This window comes from Acomys russatus, chromosome 8, assembly GCF_903995435.1.
Source record: "Acomys russatus chromosome 8, mAcoRus1.1, whole genome shotgun sequence".
Lineage (NCBI taxonomy): Eukaryota > Metazoa > Chordata > Mammalia > Rodentia > Muridae > Acomys > Acomys russatus.
In genome coordinates this window covers 16913186-16937346 of record NC_067144.1, presented here as the reverse complement: position 1 = coordinate 16937346, position 24161 = coordinate 16913186, and the positions used below count along the sequence as shown (strand labels likewise).

General features: G+C 42.6%; 1 protein-coding gene across 1 annotated transcript; it reads right to left on the bottom strand.

The window, feature by feature from the left end:
* Positions 1 to 482: 482 nt before the first annotated feature.
* Positions 483 to 23278, bottom strand: Tfrc (transferrin receptor). Its single transcript, XM_051149773.1, has 19 exons — positions 23153 to 23278; positions 17333 to 17391; positions 16053 to 16254; positions 15168 to 15369; positions 14114 to 14263; positions 13834 to 13924; positions 12728 to 12841; positions 12265 to 12363; positions 11647 to 11786; positions 10067 to 10224; positions 9242 to 9361; positions 8198 to 8283; positions 7938 to 8001; positions 6261 to 6328; positions 5274 to 5332; positions 5032 to 5113; positions 4306 to 4527; positions 2230 to 2370; positions 483 to 954 (listed from the first exon to the last, which is right to left on the bottom strand). Exons 2-19 carry the CDS (start codon positions 17366 to 17368, stop codon positions 712 to 714), a joined length of 2277 nt encoding a protein of 758 aa, XP_051005730.1. The 5' UTR covers positions 17369 to 17391; positions 23153 to 23278; the 3' UTR covers positions 483 to 711.
* Between the last annotated feature and the right edge of the window lie 883 nt (positions 23279 to 24161).

Sequence of the window (24161 nt, the reverse complement as noted above, 5' to 3'; positions counted from 1 at the left end):
AGTCTGATAAACTGAATCTAAAATTTGTTTTTCAGAAAATGTTGGGAAGAAAAACAAAAAAGAAAAAGCCAGAAACAAAGAACTAAAGACTACCGAGCAGATGCCAGGAGAGAAAACCTGTCTTTGGCTTCTGGTCTCATCATAATAACACCAAGGTTCACCAGTAAGGCCTTATTCCTGCAGACAGACAGACTTCCTTTTATCCAGCAGAAGGACCTATTTTGACCACGCTGGCAATAAAGTAAGTTCCATCTCTTCTGAAAGTAACTGTCTAATAAAAGGAAATGGAAACCAGCTAGTCCTCAAGGGCAGGGGCTCACGTGGAGACTCCTGAGGATCGGGTGGACCTCGGGAATCACACCCAGCTCCCACTCTGATCCCCAGCATATACCGCCTCCCTCCTTCTGCAAGACACTAGCTAATGCCCTCAGGACAGCTGGTCCTGACACTTTGATGACCATATGCATAGAGGACATTATTACAAAAGACTCAAAATTCTAAAGATAATCTGAGAGGGTATTGTGAGCACGGAGAGAGTTATCCACTGTAGCTTCAAGTGTAGGTCCAAGCCTGCACTAAAAGCTGATGCCTAAAGACAGGGGATGATTGGGTGGAATTGCAGCATTAGAATTTGGAGCTCTAATGAAAATTTAGCATAACCAGCACAAATCTAGAGACAGACAACCCTGTTCTTAATTGTGCATGTTACACTTAAAACTCATTGTCAATATCCCAGATGTCACCAGAGAGGGAGTTTGCAACTCCCTGAATAGTCCAGGTAGCCAAGGCCAACTGGTTTCTGAAGAGGGTTTCGTTAAAAGCACTAAGATTTTTTTGGCGAAGCTTCAGGTTCTCCACCAAAGCTGAGAGAGTGTGAGAGCCAGAGCCCCAGAAGATGTGTCGGAAAGGAGACTCTCTTGGAGACACATAGGGTGACAGGAAGTGGTACTCCACCTACGAAAGACAAAAAGCCCAGCTTAAACTGTGCTGTGACTTGTGACTCATTCTCCTTTTAAATAAAGCTAGAATTCCTCTGAATCAGATTACTGAAAATTCAGTTGCATTACTGTACAAATCTGAGGCAAATTTCAACCACATTGTTTAAAAACAAAAACAAAAAAACTCCCCCCAGACATTTCTTTCTGTAGGCCTGGCTGTGCTGGAACTCTTTGTAGACCAGACTGGCCAAAAAGAACTCAGAGACCCACTGCCTCTGCAGGGATTAAAGGGGTGAGCCACCATGCCCAGCTCTGCTGAGAATCCCACTCAGCATATACAACATGCCCTGGGTTCAGGCCCATGTGGTCTAGAGTTCCAGGACAAACAGAACTATAGAGAGACCTGTCCTGGGGGGCGGGGGGGGAAGATGTGTTGCGTCTGTGTGCAGTCGGTTCTCTCCTCTGCCTTTACGAGGCTTCCTGGGACCTACCTTGCGGTAACTGCTCTTTTGTATTGGTGTGGCTGTTTGCTTGAGACAGACAGTCTCCCTTCATAGCTAGCTGATCGGGAATTTGCTATGTATTCCTCCAACTTAGATCTGCTTACCTCTGCCTCCAGTGCTGAGACCACTACACACCACTACACTCAGCCTATTAGCACATGGAAGCCTTGAAACACATCCAGTTTCTCCCACAGTGACTAGGATAATTAGCAAGGCTTCACTCGTTGCTGAACGCGGTGTCACACACCTTTAATCCCAGCACTGGAAAGACAGAGGCAGAGGCAGATGGAGCTCTGTAAGTTCAAGGTCACCCAGGTCTGTGGGGGCGAGGGGTGGGTGGAGATTTCTTCTTTTTAAAAACTGCTAGGGTTGGACTGGAGAGATGGTTCAGTGGTTAGAGAATGAGACTACTACTGCTCTTGCAGAGGCCTTGGGTTTAGATTCCAGAACCCACACGGCAGCTTAAAAATGCTATAGTCAAGTTCTAGAGTGACAACCTCTTCATGCCTTCTCCAGTACCAGGCAAAACATGCATATGCATAAAATTTAAAATATCTTAGGCATCCACTACCACTAAGCTACTCTTGCTCTTCCTAAATGTTTTTAAAGCTTAGAATGAATGTCTTATATTTACAGGGTAGATAGCATGATATAAACTAAACTCTGTGCTCAATTCTAATGCAGCAAACAATTCTAGGCCACTAGTGAAACCCACTTCTATATAAACAGAAGCATGCTAACTAAAATTGTACATACTTTAGTTCCTTCTTTCCTAAGAGCATACTTACTTTCATAATACGGTCATTGATTGCCCTCATGACAAATCTGTTTGTTTTCTCAGCATTATGAAAATCAGTTGTCAGTCTAGATGTAGCACGGAAGTAGTCTCCGCGAGCAGAATACATCCACTGTAGACTCAGACCCATCTCCTGTCAAAGACAGACATTAAACTGTTTATTAGACATTATGCTCCCCCACCCTCCCCCCGCAGACAGGGTTTGTGTTGTCTTGGCTGTCCTGGACTTGCTTTGCATACCAGGCTGGCCTCGAACTCAGTGATCCACCTACCTCTGCCTTCCAAATGCTAGAATTAAAAGTGAGATTATGATTCTTTTAAGGTGTGGGCTGTCATATAATCTGTAGCCCAGGGTTAGCTGTATCTTCTAGTCACAAAAAGCCAGAAGGGAAGAACTTACTAACGTGAATGTAAACAAAGGCCAAGTGTGTGACACTGCGTAGCATGGTAGCTGGGCGAATGGGACTCACGGTGGTGAGGGTGTCTCCACTAAGCCTGAACTCACATGGAAAGAGTGAGACACTCCACAAACTTTCCTGACCTTCACATGCGCCATGGCATATCCCCCATAATAAAATAAATATAGAAAACATTAAAACACAATAGCTACCGGCTGTTCTTTCTATCCAAGCCAGGAACCCACTTATGGACTACCTGGATTACAAATGACAGAAATACTGTCAGTCTGTCCTACATTTGAATGTAACCCGGGTTCCCAACAACTTTTTCAAGTAAGTTGTGGGTTTTAAGTTAAATTCCCTCCTAGAAAAGATTTCAGCAACAAGAACCTCTTAGGAACATGAGTTGGTATGGTCCTTATGAAAGAAACCAAGATGATTCTCAACTACCATCTGACCCCACTCTTAAGCAATTATTATGTGTAATGTCAATAGATGGAAATGAGGTGTATAGGACTGACAACTGGCTAGGGAGACACGGTTGGTTTATGTGGAGAACATGCAGTCAGTGCGCACACACAACTGTTGTCACTCAGCCACACATACATAAAGTCCTGCCACTTGCAATGATTGAATGAAATGTCAGACACAGAAAGACAAACATTATGAGGCACGTCCCTAACCCCAGTCTTCTCTTTTTTGGGGGGCGCATGCCTTAAATTCCTTGTGAAGCTAAAGCAAGCCTTGAGGTCAGGATTCTCTTGCCTGCACATCCCAAGTCCTAGACAGAATGTCAGCACATGCTCATCACGATGTTGCACCTACAAAGTTCATGCTCAGGACTGACACGATCGAATATAAGAAAAGGAAGAGACAACGGACCAGGCTGTCCGATCTCTGTGTTGGGCTGCACTCACAACAACCCTTGGCCACAGCTTAGACACACCTATTACATGATGTCATTCGTGTGCACAGTAAAGGTCAGAGCTAGCCAAGCGTTGTAATGAAATATATATATACACTAGAGGAAAAAAGCAAAAGCTGCAGGATCTGATGCTGTGAACTGTTATCCTAAGTTTTTAAAAAATGTATTTTATTTATTTATTTTATGTATGAATGCTCTATCTGCGTGTACACCTGCAGGTCAGAAGAGGGCATCGGATAACATTATAGATGGTTGTGAGCCACCATGTGGTTGTTGGGACTTGAACTCAGGCCATCTGGAAGAACAGACAGTGCTCTTATCCACTGAGCCATCTCTCCAGCCCTGTTATTCTAAGATTTTAAGGCTGAGGTAGAGTAGTGCTCCAAGTTCAAGGCCAGTCTGGGCTACAGCAAGAGTCTCCCCCAGAAAACAACACAACACACACACCTGATTTCATACAAGCTGAGAGCACATTGGTGGCTACCAGAAAGTAGTAAGGAGGGAAAGCCAGGAAAAGTACCAAGGGTACTAAAGTAGAATATAAACCAGTTTAAAAGCCGGGTGTGGTGGCGCACCCCTTTAATCCCAGCACTCGGGAGGCAGAGGCAGGTGGATCGCTGTGAGTTTGAGGCCAGCCTGGACTACAAAGTGAGTCCAGGACAGTCAAGGCTACACAGAGAAACCCTGTCTAGAAAAACAAAACAAACAAACAAACAAAAACCAGTTTAAAAAACTAGGTGCTTACCTTGATATCTGCCCTGAACTGGTTCAGATCCTTCACAAATGACAGTATTTTGTTGTTATACATATCATAGTCCAGGTTCAGTTCAATGTCATGGGTAAGTTTAATAATGAGCTGACCAGCCACTTCTGCTGCCGTGCGAACCATTAGGTTGAGCTGAGGAACTTTCTCAATCAAGTTGTCATAGGTATCCAAATCAGTTCCCAAATAAGGATAGTCCTCATCCTGGAGGACAGAGAAAGGCGCTTGTACGCTGTGGGTAAGGAGCGGGAGCCTCCCTTCTCACCTTACCATCAAGGTCATAAGGGCCTGAAGGCCTGTGTATTCTGTTTCTAGAACCCACTGCCACCCGCAGTCCCCAGGCCAGACCTGCAGCCACACACACAGTAAATGTGTTTATGACACTATGTCTCAATCCCCTTATACTTCTTTGGTTGTTACTTAAGAGAACATTTCTGAACACCTAGGACACTTTCAGTAGTTATCTAGAAGGGTGCTGTTCAGAGGACCCTAAGTGGAAATATCATATGCCCACACAAGAAATCAAGTCCTATTAAATTATGCTACTGCATTTAAGTAAAAACCCAAATGATAATTAAGCTAAGATGGTCAGTCTATTTACTAATAACTAATAAGGAAGCATCTTAGAATCTTTTAAATAGTGAGAAATTTGGTTTCAAAGTTAATGCAAGATATAGTGGAAATGCTGTGTAGTTTATTAAGTCTTACCTCACAAAAACAAAAAGAAACTGCTGGGATCCCAGAATATGCAAGGAAAGGGAAAGCAGCGTTGTCAAAGGAAAGTTTCTCACTGCAAAGAGAAGAGCAATCCTTAGCAGGCATTCTAAAATTAGCTGCACCGCGCCACACCCTTTACCTGGTAACAAATGTAAATCCCTGTAGAGCGAGGCTCCCACAGATCAGGCCTAGAGCTCATCTACTGCAATGTTATTCACTTTTCTTACACTTACACTTTGTTGACCCAATTGCTGTCTCGATAAAGAGATTTCCCATCAATTGGATGTTTTACCTGTAAAATGAGAAATATACTGTTAGTTCAGGCTGGTCACTAACATTCTTTTCTCTATAAATACTAAACATCTCAGTCATGTGACTGACACTGTTGTTCCTAGGAAGTGGTGCGTGTTCACAAGCATTGGAGCTCTAAGTCTCTCCAGCAACGCCTGCCCTCCTCCTTTCTTCCTTGTGAGGGAGAAAGCATCCCACAACTGACATCTTATAGGCCCATAGTCAATTTTTTTGTTTGTCTGTTTGTTTTTGGTTTTTGAGACGGGGTTTCTCTGTGTAGCTTTGGCAGTCCTGGACTCACTTTGTAGACCAGGTTGTCCTCGAACTCACAGCAATTCGCCTGCCTCTGCCTCCTGAGTGCTGGGATTAAAGGGGTGTGCCACCATGCCCGGTCAAAATCAGTCTTTGAACCCTCTCTAACCTACACAAATGTGCCTGCCTTTGAGCTCACTTCTCTGTAGCACATTTTAGACTCCCTGACTAACCAGCAAGTGCACACAGCTAGCATGTTTGAGACCCTAAGTGATCTGTAGATTCTCACAGGAGCAAAGGAGCTATTTCTTTCCATCTTTAATCACTCCAACATTCTCTTCAATGCATTCCTTCTTCATTCAAAACTGATGTTCACCTTTTTCCGGTGTGTATTTCCTCTGGTGCTACTCAAGTGCTTCTAAGCCTTCCTTTAGCATTCTGAGCTACAATCTCCCGTCAGTGCCTACAATGCAATAAGTCTAAAGACTTGTACTCTGAGAAATTTTTATATATTCTATCTCACAGTTCAGGAGACTGAGGATCAGTAAGTCAAGAACATGACCAAATAGTACTATAGAATTTACTTTCAATTCCTACCACTGGTTACTGGCAATGGTTTAAATGTGTTTTTATTTACCTCTGATGAAGTCATATCATTGCTAACTAGGAATACTCACGTCCTGCATTGTCTTCCCAATAAGTGTATATAACAGTGGGCTGGCAGAGACTTTGAAGCTGCTAGTACCTGCAAAGAGAATTTTTTTTAAAAACACGTTTCCCTTTCTAGACAAGCAACTTTCACAGATACTTCTATAGCTAAAACCTGACCAAGACATAAACCCTAAGTTTGTGGCCCTATACAGTAATTGTTAATAAAGTAGACACTCAAGGGCCAGCTGGGCGTGGTAGCATACACAAATCCCATCACTCAGGAGGCAGAGGCAGGCGGATCTCTGTGAGGCCAGCCTGCTCTACACAGTGAGTTCCAGGACAGCCAGGGCCACACAGAAAAAACGCTGTCTCAAAAAACAAAACAAAGCCAGGTGTGGTGGCACACGCCTTTAATCCCAGCACTTGGGAGACAGAGGCATGCGGATTGCTGTGAGTTCAAGGCCAGCCTGGTCTACAAAGTGAGTCCAGGACAGCCAGGGCTACACAGAGAAACCCTGTCTCGAAAAAACTAACTAACAAAACTTAGGTGCGAAGAGTCAAACACGGTTGATTTCTGTTTGGCAGTGCTGGGGCTTTACTACTGTTCCTCTCAGGACTGTCTCTCTGTAATTGAGGCCGGCCCCAATCTTGAGCTCTTCGTCACAATAGCTGGATGGCAACAAACAACTTAGCAACTGCGGTAATTCTACCCCAGACTTTGCCAATGTCAGTAAAATATTGAGAGGCAGTTTCAGTGATTTCCTATGACTAATCTGTCTCTCACCATGCATGGTCTCCTTCCATCAAATTCTGGTTTCCTTTAAACTCACCCATGTTAAGACATGCTTGTTCTAAGTAATATGGTAAATCACAGGTCTCAGACTTAGTTGAATGGCAATTTTTCTTTTTCTTCCCAATGTAGACATTTAATAATTCTGTTCATTTCCTGGCTATACATCTGCATCTTATCTTTTTTGCTTTTGCTTTTTCAATATAAGGTTTCTCCTCTGTGTAGCCCTGGCTGTCCTGGAACTCTTTGCAGACCAGGCTGGCCCCTAACTCACAGAGAGTCACCTGCCTCCGCCTCCCGAGTGCTGGGATTAAAGGCATGCGCCGCCACCATCTTAACACTTTATTGAACCCCTGTTCCAACTTCTGATTGAGTACAACTCAATGGCTTAGTGGATAAAGGTACTTGCTGTCTGCCGGGCTTGAAGACCTGAGTTGAATTTCCTACAGACCCACATGCAGGAGAGGAGAGAACCAACTCTCCATTATCCTAGTATACCATGTATACCAACACTCATGCATTCCCAAAATAAAACAAATTTAATAAAATACAATGAACAAACTTATTCTCCCTCTAAAATAAATTCAAAAACCAGGTGTGGTGCCCCATGCCTTTAACCTAAGCACTCCAGAGATAGAAGTAGGTGAATTCAGAGGCCAGCCTGGTCAACAAACAAGTTCTAGGACAATCCAGGGCTACACAGAAACCCTGTCTCAAAAAAATACCTGGAGTATGCTGCCTCACAATGTACATTCCTAACAATGCTAATACTATTGATCTGGGGAATCATACTGTGTACATGATCTAGAAAAGGCAATTTATGCCTATTCCATACTTTGACTTAGGCCGGGCTATGGCCAATGTGCACTGCAGGAAAAAAACAAAAACAAAAACTAGGGGAACAGATGCTTACCAAGGACAACTTTATCCAGATTAATGTAAGTGAAAGCTTTTAAATGCAGAGATGAAAGGTAACCCTAGAAGAGAGGACACAATTAATATACTAAAGTGTATTAAAGTATACACTAATAAGCATTAACCTATCACATATATAGCTACTGGTAGGGATCCACTTTGAAATCTGGGTCCTTTGAGACTACACGAAGGCAAAATGGTACACTGAGACCTAAGATAGCTTAGCTTCTAGAGGGCATGTATGCACGCATATAATACCTCTAGCCACTCAGTGGCACCAACAGCTCCAAAGTCTCCTGCAGTCCAGCTGGCAAAGATAATGCTTCTGCTGGGTTTAAACCCACCTGGAAGAGAAGAAATTGGTGTTACCCTTGGAGAGGCTATAGGCAGGTGGGTAATTAAGAGGAATCAGAAGTTCAAGATTCAAACACTTTTCCTTTTGAATCCCTAAGTGAAAGCAATCCTTGTAGGACAGCAGCTGTATGGAACATTTTGAGTACAGGACAGGGAAGACCTTAGAGTTATATTTTTAGTCCAGTGTTATTTATATCTTCTTTAAGAACAATCTAAGAAGCAAGTCAAAATATGGATTATTTACCTTATTCTAAGACAAAATCTACACTGTTCATAAGCAAGCCCCTGCTTTAGGCTTCCAAGTACCTTGGGCTACAATGCCACCACACCATGCTATACCTATAAATAAGTTTTAGAAAGTATCCGGAGTACTTTGTGACAACTCCTTTATGCACAGCCCACCAATTGCTCTGGTGACAACACTTCAGACCTCTGTTCCAAGGATCTAAGGCACTGGGTATGCAAGAGCATGAGAAGAAGTAGAATTACAATAGTCAGGTCTTAGCCTTAGCTATTTCAGGTAAATTCAAGACGTTTGGCTTATCTTCTGCATGTTAGAACTAAAATTCATGGCTTCAAAGAATTAGAGGACTGATAGATCAATAAAGACACTTCATGGAGAAACATTTCAAAAGCCATGAGTTAGTGAAAACAAGACAGGTTTGTACTAAAGAATATGTCATAAGAAAATGTAATATGGCATGGCAGTGGTGGCTCACGCCTTTAATCCCAGCACTCTTGAGGCAGAGGCAAGGCAATCTGAGGTCACCCTGGATTACAGAGTTCCAGGACAGCCAGAACTGTTACACAGAGAAACGTTGCCTTTAAAAAACCAGAAGAGAGAGAATTTAAATTTTCTATGGCCATACCACCCTAAACCTGGGGGTGTGGCCCTGATCTTGTCCAATCAGAATGTAAGAATTTAAGGTCAACACATTTCTACTGTACCTTTCGTAACCATATCTGAGAGTGCTTGGGCAAGTTTCAACAGGAGACCTGTTCCCACACTAGACTTCGCAACACCAGGGCCCCAGGCATCTCTCTGGGCTCCTACTACAACGTAACGGTCTAAAAGAAGGGGGAAAAAGGGTACACAATCATTCTGTTTGTTCTGAAAAAAGGATTTACCAACTAGCACAAATTGCCATCTAACTTAGGATCTCCCACCTTAGCTTCCTAGCACTGGGATTACAGGTGTGCTACAATGTCCAGTTTTGGTTTTTCTGTTTAATTTCAAGTAAAATTCTATTAATGAAATCTAAAATAGGTATGAAGGGTAAGAGTCTAACCACACATTGTGTAGGAAGCCCAGGTATAAGAGTCAAAGGCCAACAGGGCCTCCCTACCCATTCACGTTGCTACTCTTTACTTAAATCAGCAATTTAATAAATAAGACAGAATGAAATCCAAGGACTTTCCTTACTCAGTAACTGTGACTGCATGTACTGTAGGTCCTCCCAGGTGTGTGCTCTGTTCACTAATCTACTGCACACTACTTATGCTGTTTTTATGCTAATGGGCAGAACTGGACAGTTTTATAGACTATGGCTTGTAATACATGGTATATATCGTGTATGTGTCCCTTAAGAAAACCACTTATCAAAGCCTCCACATATGCACGCATGGTCGAATGTCTGTACACACACATAAAGCTTACTAAGAGCAAACAAGATTTAGCATTTTATGAAACTAAGTCAGGCAACATCCTTATTCCTTTCTTCCCTATACACAACTGGCAAAACAGTAAAGACAGGCACAAAGCAGGGACTTTACCTGGTTCCTCAAAACCTTTAATAAGTCCAAAGATGTTGAGTATTCTTGTTTCTTTCAGTACGTTATTCACAGCAAGCGTCACATTTTGATTTGGTGACAACTGCAGCTTACACGATGAATCTATATTCCAACTAGGAGGACAGTTTCCTTCCATGTTTCTAGAAATAGAAAGAAAGCATTGTGAGCTAGTACTTCTTTCTCTGGTTTACAAATCTGAAATCTGTCCAGAAAGGTTCTACATTAAAAGATATAGTTAGTTTGCATTTAAAATACATGCCAAGATGGATTCATAAGACTCTGTTAGCGTGAGCCGGGCATGGTGGTGCATGCCTTTAATCCCAGCACTCGGGAGGCAGAGGCAGGTGGATCGCTGTGAGTTCGAGGCCAGCCTGGTCTACAAAGTGAGTCCAGGACAGCCAAAGCTACACAGAGAAACCCTGTCTCGAAAAACCAAAAAAAAAAAAAAAAAAAAAAAAAAAAAAAAAAGACTCTGTTAGCGCATTCTCCTGCTTCCCAGCCCGTCCACTAGCAAAGGTAATGTGTATCTTCTTGTTTTGTTTTTCCAGACAGGGCTTCTTTGTGTATCCTTGGCTGTCCTGGAACTCACTCTATAGACCAGGCTGTCCAGGAACTCAGAGATCTACCTGCCTCTGCCTCGAGTGCTAGTGTGTGTTCTTTTAACAACTGCAGATTTTATTATTTTTTTCTTTTTGGGGGATAGGGTTTCTCTGTGTAGTCCCGATTGTCCTGGAACTCACTGTGTGGACCAGGCTATCCTGGAACTCAAGAGATCTGGCTGCCTCTGCCTCCCTAGTGCTGGGATTGAAGGCCTAAACTAGATAGTCTCATAACAAGGGAGTCACAAGTCAAAATAAATTTAATGACACTTGGAAAAAGGGTCACTAGGAAGCCCTAATGGCCTGAACTTGCTCTGGAGTTGGCTGACTTGAGTGCAGTGATTGACCTGCTTCTGCATCCTGAGTGCTGTGACTAAAGCATGCACTACACCATGCCCAGCTTAGGCTGTTTTTTGTTTTGTTTTTCAAGACAGGGTCTCTCTGTGTAGCCCCGGCTGTCCTGGACTCATTTTGTAGAACAGGCTGGCCTCAAACTCACAGCAGTCCACCTGCCTCTGCCTCCCAAGTACCCGGGATTTTTAAATAGAGGCACTTATATACAAGAAAGATCAAAAGAAATCACTATTACCATAAAGCATCTGCCAACTGTCACTAGAGTAACTTTGTGCTGCTTTTTTTAAAAAAGGAACTAATAGTTATAACATCATTAGATGTCAGTGCAACAATTCTGATATATTTTCTACATTAGCTGATTAGGTTGTCAAAGGGAATAAGAGTTTCACCGTATCAGAGTAAAAAGCACCACACAAGGAGTGCAGAGTAAACTGAGCTCAAAAGTCCCTTGACAAGATCACTTTAGAGGGGGGAAAAAAAATCTATACACAAGTAAGATGTCTCCCCAAACTTCTAAAAGTGAATGTTATAGCCAACTATTGCTTATTAACTCAATTTAGGCTCCCCCCCCCCCTTGCATAATCACAAACAGCTTTCAGACAAACTTACTCAAATAGCTTTTCGGCAGCCTTTCTTGAGATTGTTTGCACAGGTATGTTAGGCAAGCCTGACGACTGAGATGGCGGAAATTGAGTGTGGTTGAAAGAAGGAAAGCCAGGTGTGTATGGGTCACCGGTTCCTAGATGAGCCTAGTAAACAGAGAGTAATTAGTTCTATCCAGCTCATACTCAAGAAGCCCCTGTAAGACTTAGATATATGTTTCGGGCTAACTCAAACTTATTTTTTAAGGTTTTGTTTTTATTTTTTCTTTTTCAAGAGTGTTTCTGTGTTAGCCTTGGCTGTCCTGGACTCGCTTTGTAGACCAGGCTGGCCTTGAACTCAGAGATCCACCTGCCTGCCTCAGCCTCAGCCTCCCAAGTGCTGGGATTAAAGGCATGCGCCACCACGCCCAGCCAAGGTTTTGCTTTAAGACAGGGGTTCTCTGTGTAGCCTTGGCTGTCCTGGACTTGCTTTGTAAACCAGGATGGCCTCAAACTCACAGCAGTCCACCTGCCTCTGCCTCCCATTTTCAGCAATTATCTTCTCCTCAAAGAAATTTAAGAAATCACAGTAGATGCAATATAGGAATATCTAGAGAAATCACTCAGTCCAGAAATAAGAACTCACATGTCCAAAGAGCGGAACATCTGCCTTAACAATGGGGAATCTCTTCTTGTCCATGTATATCAGGACACCAATTGCATTAAAGCTTTGGGCATTTGCAACCTAAAGAAAAACACCAAAATGCAAGACATGAAAATCATGTCATACAAAATGAAAATAACACAGTAGAATTTATGCTAAAGGGCTATTAGAGAAATCTTCCCCAGAGATGAGCACACCAATTAGTTATACAATACCAAATGATTAGCCCTGAAATTATACATACAAGTAGCATACTGGAAAACAAACAACAAAAAAACCCAAGTAGCATACTGATGGAGCAGTTTGTTTATATATTTAGGTACACATACATAAAACAAATATTATGATAAAGAGTACAAAAAAACATACAAGTGGGTTTGAAGGGACAAAATGGAAGGGGAAAATATTATAATCTACCAGTGTATTTTTAATAACCCACACTCACCTTTTCTGCAAAAGAGATTTCCCCTGCTCTAACAATCACTAAAGATCCATTCACAGAATAATTTAATCCTTCAAAGTCTTTTTTAGTGCCAAAATTAGCATGGACCAGTTTACCCTAGGATAAAAACATTAGGTTTATTAATAAGGATCATTATATCAAAACTGTTATAAAATCTGAAACAGATCATATTATCATAAGAAAAGAAATTGAGATGGTGCCACATGCCTTTAATCCCAGCACTTGGGAGGCAAAGGCACTCGGATCTTCTAAATTTGAGGCCAGGTGAGTCTACAGAGGGAGTTCCAGAACAGCCTGGGATACACAGAGAACTGTCTTGGGGAAAAACAAAACAAAACACATACACAGAGATAAAAAGGGTCATGTTTTCTATATCTCATTCTGCCTTTACATTCTTTCAACTATGTTTACAGAAAGAATAACAGGATAAACAGAAATATACAGGTCAGGCACAGAAGTACCTATAACATAACATTTCCACATATGAATTTCAAGAAGCAGCTGAAAAAAGAAATAGAATTGTGTGTTTGTCAACATGTAGGGCTTATGTGGACGTCAGAAGACAACCTAAGGTGTGTCTCAGGTACTGTGCTCTTTTTGTCAACTTGACAGAAGCCAGTTCTTCAAAAGAAACCTAAATTGAGGAAGTGTCCCTTGTTGGCATGACTATTCGGCAGACGGACGCAGGCTTGAACATTTGTGCGTGAATGCAAACAATGCAGTGGGAGCAGTCTGAGTGAATGCAGAGAGCAACAGGACTCAGGGCAGCGACCTCCACCTTTAGAGTGGAATGAACCTTCCCTAGGGGACCCTGGGCAAACATTTACATCACGCTTCATAACAGTAGCAAAATTAGTCATTAAGTAGCAGCAAAAGCAATCTTATGGCTGGGAGTCACCACAATATGAGGAACTAACTGTGTTAAAGAGGCACAGGGTTAGGGAAATCGAGAACCACTGATTCAGGGTCCCGCAGAACTAAGCCAGGATCTTGGCGTTCATTATAAGGTAACAGAGGCCCAAGAGATGGAACACCATGATCGTTTACGTATACTTGGGCACCTAATTTCCTCAGTCTATTTTACTTACGGTAACTTCTGCAGCTTTACTGTAAGCCACATATCCCTCAGGATTCTCCACTAGGTTGGACTCCATCATGGTCACCAAGTTTTGAGCAACGCTAAAAAAGATTAAAAACTAAAGTTAAAGCCATCCTTGAAGAAAAATTCAATAATTAGTACACATAGCATTTGATTTGCATCAGTGAGTTAAGGGAGGTGACCTCTACTGATTTTCATTTTGAAAGTCTGATCTGAACATATCTATTTGAAGGTAGTTCTACAAAATGAGCTACTGTATTTCAACATACCTGCCCTTCACTTGAATCTTCACATAATGCTCATCTCGCCAGACTTTGCTGACTTTAAATTCAGTGAACTGATTTTCAATATAATAGGCAAGATTTTCATCTTTCTGAGACCCAGCCTCACGAGGGGAATATAAACTTTGGCTCAGCTGCCTGGAAGAAAAAAAGGTTTGTTTTGAGACAGGGATTCAGTGTAACCCTGGCAGTCCTGGAACTTGCTCTGTAGACCAGGCTGGTCTGGTCAGGGATCCACCTGCCTCTGCCTCCCACGAGTGCACCACCAGCCAACTAAGGAAAGTCTGAATTAAAATGTCTATTTTAAATAAGTATTTACTTCAAAGATCAGCCAGATTGTTTTAAAGATATAATCCTTCACAGTCAAGATAAATGAACTATGACTCAAAACTAGATTAGAGAAATAAATGTACTAGTGCCTTAAGGAGCTTCGAATCTGTCTATATATGTGGTCTATATACCATGAAGATTCCCCAGAAGCCTTAGCCTTACATAACTATCTGTGAAGGGGGTCTGAGGGGAAGGACAGACAGCTCTGAGGCGATCTGGAGAAGCAAGATCAAACACTACAATGCTATTGGCAAATCCAGGAGGCACGACACTTGCTCACATACAAATACAAGTCAAGAAACTCTTTATTAGAGCTAGGGAGATAGAGGGTCCTGTGGTACTCTCACAGAGGGGCCACTGTCAATTCCAGCACTCATATAGTGGCTCACAACTATCCTCTCTAGGCACTAGGCTAAAGTATAGACACATACATAATGTGTAGGTAACACCCATACACCTTTAATTTAATTTAAAGGAATTGTTTTAACAGGAACAAACATTAAAACAGAAGAAAATCTGACAACTGACAATAAACTTCAGTTGGCAAAAATCAATCTGAAAAAGGAGGTTCTCTAGATAAGGTCTAATTTCCTGCCACTTCAGCTCCATACACTCAAATGCAAGAGGGGCCCTCTGAAAGCCTCTCAGGTCTGCTGTGCCCCCAATAAAAACCATTTAGATCAAAGTTGAACCTAGGAAATTTCAAGCTTACTTGATGGTATCAGTGAAGTCTATGGTGTCCAGTTTCTCTGACAACAGTTTCTTGAGGTCTGCCCAATATAAGCGAGAAGGTTGAAGAACATCTTCTTCTGTTTCAGTGGTCTCTGGCTTGTCTGTCTCCATTCCTGCCAGTTTCAAACACTCGTCTTTTTGTTCTACACGCTTACAATAGCCCAGGTAGCCGATCATAAATCCTAAAGACAGGAAGTTTTAGAGCTAAACTCACAGAATTCATTTTTAACTTATTCCTGAAAACTTTTAATTAAATTCTAAAGGTTGGCACACGCCCTTAATCCCAGCACTGGGAGGCAGAAAGGCAGGCAGATCTCAGAATTTGAGGCCAGCCTGGTCTACAAAGAAAGTCCAGGACAGCCAGGGCTCATGTAACAGAGAAACCCTGTCACAAACAAACAAACAAAAAAACAAATAAAAATTTGAATCCCAGTTTTATGGAATTTACATTACCACAATAAGTCATATTGTTTTATAGTGACCTATTCAGTCTTACTGAAAAGCTTTCCTTGGAACTACTCCAAATATCCCGTGCATTATTATTATTATTATTATTATTATTATTATTATTATTATTATTATTATTATTAGTTTTTTGAGACAAGGTTTTTCTGTATAGCCTTGGCTTTCCAGGAGGAATTCACTCTGTAGACCAGGCTGGCCTTGAACTCACAGCGATCCGCCTGCCTCTGCCTCCTGAGTGCTGGGATTACAGGCTGCGCCAACATGCCCCACTGTGTGTTTCTAATACAACATCAATGTCATGGCAGTTACAGACTCCTGTGCCCAGTAATAGTGCCATTTAAAAGTACAAAGTATCTTCTGGCCTTGGTTTTAAGAAATACTTTTGAATGGTCATTCTTACCAATCAAAAAGAAGATGACTACTGCAACAGCCACAAAGCAGACTCTTCCATTAAACCTTCTGGGTTTTCTGACACTAGCCTTCATGTTACTGTCAGCATTCTCCTCTTCATCCACGGCCAGCTTCATCTCCACGTGACTGTTATCGCCATCTACCTGCCGAGCCAGGCTAAACCGAGTGTATGACAATGGCTCTCCACCAAACTGTTATTTTGAAAAAGAGAAAGTGATACAAATATTAAGACATTAGAAAAGTTGTGGTTATATACTATATCCATAATACTATGACGTATATTCAAAAGGAAAAGTCACCCTTTCTAAGTAACTAAAACTCTTCCCTGTGTCCAATTCTGTCAATGGCAGATAGAGTCTAGCTAAGTCTTTTTACTCAGCCTTTCCAGGGTTTCTATTTTGCCTGTTTTGTGTATATATGTCTATGTGGTTTTGTTTCTTAAGAAATGGGGATGGGGTTGGACAGATAGCTCAGAGGTTAAGAGCTATTAATTCCCAGCAACTACACGGAGGCTCACAGCTATCTATATTGAGATCTGGTGCCCTCTTCTGGCACACAGGTGTACATGCAGGCAAAGCACTGTATACATAATTAATAAATAAATCTTTAAAAAAAGAAAAAGAAAGAAAGAAAGAAATGGGGATCCTACTATGTTGCTCAGACTGACCCTGACTCAAGAGGTCAAAGAATTCTCTTGACTCAATCCAGTGTAGCTGGGACTGTTTGGCACACATTTTAGCTCTGCCCAGCTATATAACCTCTCCAAAACAACCAACATTACCCCATTCTTACAGTGTTTCCCATAATTAATCTTAATTGGGAAACAGGAAGACTGAGTTCAAGGACAGCTTGAGACTATAAAGCAAAACTTTGTCTCAAAACAAAACACACAAAAAATACCCCACCAGAAAATCTTCCTTTTATGGAATCTGCTTTGCCTCAAGACCACTTGTTCAGATTTAAAAGAATGCCTGACAAAATTTGGGGTGTTGGGGACTGGAGAGATGGCTCAGAGGCTAAGAGCACTGATTGCTCTTCCAAAGGTCCTGAGTTCAATTCCCAGCAACCACATGGTGGCTCACAACCATCTATAATGAGATCTGGTGCCCTCTTCTGGCCTGCAGGCATATATGTGGACAGAATACTATATAAAATAAATATATATTTTTTTAATTTGGGTGTCATTTTCTGCTCATTGGGTAAAGTCACGGGTTTTTAGCTCTTTTTTTTTAAAAAATGTACATTTTTGCAAAAAGATGAATATCTTACCAAGTTAGAGATTGCTGATCTAGCTTGATCCATCATTCTGCACTGCCACGAGGAGGCACCTAAAGAGAATATAACGCGACAGAGATTACTACATCAGAGTAATGAAGGCTTCTCATTACCATGCTACGCTCACTAGATCAAACCTGCTCCTAAATATAGTCACCTTTCTAGAAAAGCGTTGCACTGACTTAACTAGAATCTCACTATGGAGTTCTGGCTGGCCTTGAACTAGTGAGATCCTACTGTGTCAACTTTCCAGCGCTGAGAACCGCACCACCTGCCTCCTAGACATTAACTAATTTAATCTACTGGCAGCAGTAGGGTGTGCCACCCTCGACTGGATGCTGAACTGAGGTTGGACAGCAGGACAGCTCTAAAGGGCAATAAATACTGGGCCCTGGGACAAATAAACCTGAATACAAATACTCTACTCCACGTTAGATTCAGAGAATGAGATAGCTTAGTAGATCATTGTTCTTAAATTAAAAGCCGAAGAATTTACCGGACGTGGTGGCACACGCCTTTAACCTCAGCACTCGGTAGGCAGAGGCACGTGGATCCCTGTGAGTTCAAGGCTTGCCTGGTCTACAAAGTGAGTCCAAGGACAGCCAAGGACACACACACAGAGGAACCTTGTCTCAAAAAACCAAACAAACAAAAAGAAGTTGAAGAATTTGCCAAGAGGTGGTGGCACACACATTTAATCCCAGTGTTTGGGAGGCAGAGGAAAGCAGTTCTGAGTTTGAGACCAGCCTGGTCTATAGAGTTCCAGGACAGAAACAAATAAACAAACAAAAAGAATACCATCACTGCCTGGTATGGTAGTGCACAACTTTAATCCCAGCACTAGGGAGGCAGAGGCAGGCAGGTGGCTGTGAGTTCAAGGCCAGCCTGGTCTATAAAATGAGTCCCCAACAGCCAAGATAACATTGAGAAATCCTGTCTCGAACAAAAAAAACAAAAAACAAAAAGGAATACCATCACTATTTTAAGTAATCAATTGAAAACTATGGGGAAGCAACGCCATTCACAGTTACTAAGTGGTCAAAGCTGGCCTTGAAGCCATCCATCATCATCGGACTCTTTCCTCTCAAGTACTAGGACCACAGGTGTGTGCTGTGTCCTCATAAAAAATTAACCTTTAGTATCCAAAGGGACTAATTCAAAGACAAGAAACTATCACCTGAAAGGAAAAACAACAGCAACAACAGCCACCATCACCACCCACTAGAAACAAGGGGAATTAAGTCAAGACTGTTATTCTACAAAACAGTCAGGCCTGGTAACACAAGCTGTAATCACAACATTGGAAGGATGAAGGGGACGACAGTGAGTTCAAGGCCAGCCTGAGCTACATAGTAAGAACCTATACCCCCCAAAACCTTCTAAGTCTGTTGATTTTTCCCCCCGAAACAGGGTTTCTCTGTGTAATCTTGGCTGTCTTGGACTCACTTTGTAGACCAGGCTGGCCTCGAATTCACATCGATCCACCTGCCTCTGCCCCCTGAGTGCCTGTTAATTATTTTTTAATCCTCACACTTTAATGATCAAAGTCACATGCCAGATCATACATGTTCTCAGAAGCACAATCTCTCAACCCTTCTGTTAAAACGTTTATCACTGCCAGTGCACCAGAAACAGACCCAACGATAGAGCCAGAACTAAAATGCCCCACCCCTGGCCAATTTTAATCATTTTTCTAGGAAAAACCAGCATACACCTTAATGCTTGTCCGAAATAGCTATTCCTAAAATATTCTCATCTCCCCAAGCTAGTCTTAAATTGGTATTTATTTAGCTTTGCAATATTAAGAGATCCAACCTAGGCGGTTTACTACTTCAGCACTAACATGATACACATTTAAATAATTAATATGGAGCAATTAAGTCTGAACAAGATGATAGTATTAATATCTAAATGGCTTTGTATAATTATAACAATCATACCTTATTTTTTGAGAAACATGTTATTTCTATTTTAATCCACAGAACCAAAATTAAGAATAACATAAAAAACCAAGTCAGAGCTCAGCAGTGGTGGCGCTCACTTCTAATCCCAGCATTTATGAAACAGAGGCAGGTTGATCTCTCAGTTTGAGGCCAGCTTGGTCTATAGAGCTACACACCCAGTCTCAAGGAGGGGGGGGGGAATCAAGTTAAAAAAAAAAATGTATGACTTTAATCCCAGCATTTGGGAGGCAGAGGATTTTCTTCAAGGTCAACCGGGTCTACAATGAGTTCCAGGCCAGCCAGGGATACAAAGACCCTTTCTCTAGGGAAAATAAATGTTACTTTTCCTTTTTTTTTTAATGTTACTTTTTAAGTTTTAAAACTTAATTTACTTAAAATCTCACATAGCCTTTTATTTATAAAAACCTCTTGAAATTTCTTCCAAGTGAAACCACCGAGTCTGTATATGCTCTGGAAGCATGGCAGTGGCACACCAGTTAAAACTGCAGTCTATAAGCTGGTGGCTAATAATGGGCCACAGCTAAAAGCAAAACCATTCTCATTTGGCTTGTTATCTCAAGATGTCACCAATGTCAGTTTTTGACAAGAGGAAGTTAATCTTGATTTTTCTCTTATATATCTTTGATGCTACCAAAGATTAAGAAAACTATTCAGGTCTGGAGAGATGGCTCAGAGGTTAAGAGCACTGACTGCTCTTCCAGAGGTCCTGAGTTCAATTCCCAGCAACCACTTGGTGGCTCACAACCATCTATAATGAGATCGGATGTCCTCTTCTGGCCTGCAGGTGTGCATGCAGACAGAGCACTGTATACATAATAAGTAAATAAGTCTTTTTTTAAAAAACCATTCAATTCTAATGATAAAAACTTAGCCGGGTGTGGTGGCGCACACCTTTAATCCCAGCACTCGGGAGGCAGAGACAGGCGGATCGCTGTGAGTTCGAGGCCAGCCTGGTCTACAAAGTGAGTCCAGGATGGCCAAGGCTACACAGAGAAACCCTGTCTCGAAAAAACAAACAAACAAACAAACAAAAAACCTTAAGATAAGCTTAAAAACTAAAACAAAAAGATAAAAACATAGTTCCCTGTGTTTTGAACTTTGAGCTGTAGGATGGAAGATAAGCAAAGACACTAGCCAGACTAATCACAAACCAATAAAACACATGATCTTGAAATCTACTTTGAGCTATTTCAAAACCAGGGCTCTGTAATTAATATAGGGATGGTGGGTGGTGACAAGGCGGAGCAGGACACCAAAATATTTCACATATCCAAAGCTGTTTCTACTCCTTTTCATAAAACAAGCCGTGCATTGGTTCTGACAAGCACAGCTCACTGCCACATAAAAAGGAAGTTCTGACTGAGGACCTGGTCCAGATCTCCAAACTTAGTACCCAGTCCCCATCTTACTTAGTTTTCCTGCTATTTAAAGACCTTCTTTTCTTTGTGGGGGAGGGGTGGGATGGGCTGAGACAAGACAAGGTTTCTCTGTGTAACAAACACCCCTGGCTGTCCTGGAACTCACTCTGTAGACTAGGCTGACCTAACTCATAGAAGTCGGCCTGCCTCTGCCTCCCTGAGCGCCACTAAGACCTACTTCTTTACTGCAGACTTCGCTCAAGGAGATTTTGACCTAGGAGATTTTTTACTTCTCTTCCTATCTTAAAATACTTAATGAATATTAAGTGGTAATTATAAGAAGCAAAGTTATTTTACTTATTAAGCATTCCAATATTCTGCCTGCCAGCGGTGGCACATTCCTTTAATAGCAGCACTGGGGAGGAGCAAAGGCAGGTGGATCTTTATGAGTTCGAGTGATTTCCACGACTGCCAGGGCTACAGAGAAACCCTGTCTCAAAAAAGCCAACCCCCTCCCCAAAGTATTCTAATATGCTTAATGTTCATGAGCTTCAACTGAAGGAAAAAAAGAAAAAGAAGAACCCACTACAGTTAGAATTTATGGTTTATACCCAGAATGATGTGTCAAGAGATGGTAAGGTCTGAGTCTTATCACTGTCTTTAAGATGGGTTCTTATCTTTAGCCCTAGAGATCCACCTGCCTCTGCCTTGCCCAAGTGCTGGATCAAAGGTGTGTGCCACCGTGCCCAGCTTTTAAGAGCCTAACTTTGAAGCGGGCCTTTAATTCCAGCACTCTGGGAGGCAGAGGCAAGTGGATTTCTGTAAGGCCAGCCCGGTCTACAGAGTTCAAGGACAGCTACACAGAGAAACCCTGTTGATAAACCAAAGAAAACAAAACAAACAAACAAACAAAAGAGCCTAACACACACCTTGAATCCTAGCACTCTCCCAGCCAAAGCAAGTGATCTGAGTCCAAGGCTATACCTACAGATTCATAGTGGGACCTTCTCTGGGAAAGTCTTTATGGGCTTGAAATGAAAAAGCAGGAGGAAATAAAGCTAGCAGGTTTCCATTTCCACACAGCTTTCTGAAAAGCAACCAGAAGGTCAGAACCACTTGAGGTCACTGAAATTTATTCGGTTTATCGCTCACTCAACTGGGAGAGGAGGAAATTACCTACACGCAATAGACCACAAGGCCAGAGGTTCATTTTCAAGTAACTTGCATTGTTGTCTAATTCAAGTTTAGCCAAGAACCTTGCTCCATTATAGATAAGCACATTGCCACATGTATATAACTGCCTAGCCTTAGGGTGGAGTTAGCCGGACAGATCCATAGTCAACAAGGGCTAGGTTCACAGCTACCATTCCTAGACAACAACTCCTCAAATTAAACACTATTATGCTATATATAAGCCTTTGCAAAATAGCTGATATTAGATTCCTGTGTAAGCGCAGTTTCTTATGAGCAGAAAACTCAGGAGGCCCCACACAGGCTAGGTCCCATTTTCTCTTTAGATAAGGCCCGGAACCAGCTTAAATGTCTTTGTCAAAGAGGTCATACCTCAGGGCTCAGAGCCAACTGCATTAGCCATCTAGTATTCCAAATTCATGTAATTATAGAATAAAGGTACCAGGTAGCTGAGAATTTCCACAACCTGACTATTTCCCATTTCAATCCTATTTTTAAAAAAAAAAAAAAAAAAAAAGCAAAGAAATTAAACATCAATCCAGTCCGGTCCTTTGGATAAGTACATAACAAGATGATTTTATTTTAAGCACGGGACAAAGTGTGTTACCCGATGAACTTGCAAATACAATTTTCTTAACTTCAAACACCATTTTAGAGAGCTGTCCAATAATACCATGAGCACCCTGGTTTTCTACAGCTATTTCCAAATAGCTCTTACAAAGAGGTCTTATTTCTATGTCCTCCCATCTTGGGGGCTGCTAGAGCCATTTTCAATATTACCTGCAACGTTCAGACCTACTCTGCCCTGGAAAATGAGATTCCACACGCTGGGCCAAGCGACAGAGCCTGGCAAGAAAGCCCAGGTGGTGCCGAAGTTCCAACGCGCGGTTCTTGGAAACTCCCCTAAATGTCCATGACACCAGTAACCGAATAGAAAACACCTTTGTCCTTTTTCAGCTGTGACGCTCGGCTGCGAGGGGCCCCAAGGTCACCCACGTACCCCGACAGCCGTTCCCTGGGGCGACTTCCTGGAGCCGCAACCACGTGTTCCCGGTGGAACAAGCCTGCGCCGCAGCGTGGTGACCCCTTCGTTCTCGAACCCTCGGCCTAGGACCGGCCTCCGATGGCCAGGACGGTGCGACGGCTGTGCACCGTACAATGGCTCCCCCGCTGCACCTGCAACCGGCGCTCCGCTGTCTCCCTGCCCAACGGCCCGCCCGCCACACGCCCTGGCCTCTCGCTCTAGCGCCCGCAGTGCAGAGAGCACGAGGGTCCGTGCCACTGACAGGAGAGTCACTCACTCGGAAGCGCCTCCCAAGTCCGCAATGCTACAGCCCGCGCTCCACACGCCTTCTGAACGACCGCCGCCTCCCACACGAAGCTTATAGCCAGGCCCCGCCCTCTGCCGGGCCCCTGGGCTTGCGTCACTTCCTGCCGCACGTACACTTTACGGAGGGGCACTAGTAAGTCCCGCTGGAGGCGAGATGCGCGCGCAGCTAATGCGTGAGCGGAGTACAAGAGAAAAAGGCGCCAAGGCAGCAGGTGTCCCGAGAGCGCACGCGATTGGCTATGGCTCTCTTTCTCCAACGCACCCCTCCCCCGTCGCGGTGTCGCTGTAGCTGGCGGGTCGCCCTCAACCTAACCTTGACCGACACCCAATCCTGCCATGCAAGGTCGGGAGTGTTAGTCTTTATTCCAAAATGTTCCTGCTTGCTGTGAAGAAGGCTTGGGTCTCTGCTAAAACCGTATCATGAAGACGTGTTTTGCAGCCTCAGAAATGCTTCAACTTCAAAGGGAAGAACTTTAAAGCAAAATGCAGATCTTTAAGATCTTAACAAGCAGCGCTTGAGCTAAGCAAAGAGCTTCCAGTGTTTAATAAGCTGAGCCTCTAGAGGGGAAAATAGAAATGGATGACTTGTTAGGGTGATAAAGTTGTAGATTAACTTGCATGTTTACTGCCATTGTGGCTGTTGGAGGGTTGTTGCAATGCAAATAAAAGGAGTGCTGTTAAAACTGCAAACATTCACACCCCTTTCTCCCTATCTGTAATTTACTGTCCAGCCTGAGATAAGTTTACAAATAACTACAAAGAGTGTGTCCTAGACCACAAAAGGATTACAGATAAAGCACTCTCAGGTGGAGGAGCCCTTAGGGCCCCTGGAAATGTCCTTTAGAGTCTTAATCTATTTCCCAGACACCACTTCGGCGTTTGGCTTGTCTGCTCTAAAATTCAGCACGTACTTGGGATTTGCTAACTGTTGGTCCCTTTATACCCTACTCATGTCCAAACTGTCCTACTCCAGAAAATAC

Bases quoted from the DNA above. Each gene is read 5' to 3' on its own strand.
- Tfrc (XM_051149773.1), bottom strand. From the start codon at position 17,368: ATGATGGATCAAGCTAGATCAGCAATCTCTAACTTG. The intron at 9,362-10,066 runs GTAAAGTCCCTG...CCCTTCTTTTAG, and splicing joins TAAAGGTTTTGAGGAACCAG to ACCGTTACGTTGTAGTAGGA. The intron at 2,371-4,305 runs GTAAGCACCTAG...TGTCTTTGACAG, and splicing joins AGTTCAGGGCAGATATCAAG to GAGATGGGTCTGAGTCTACA.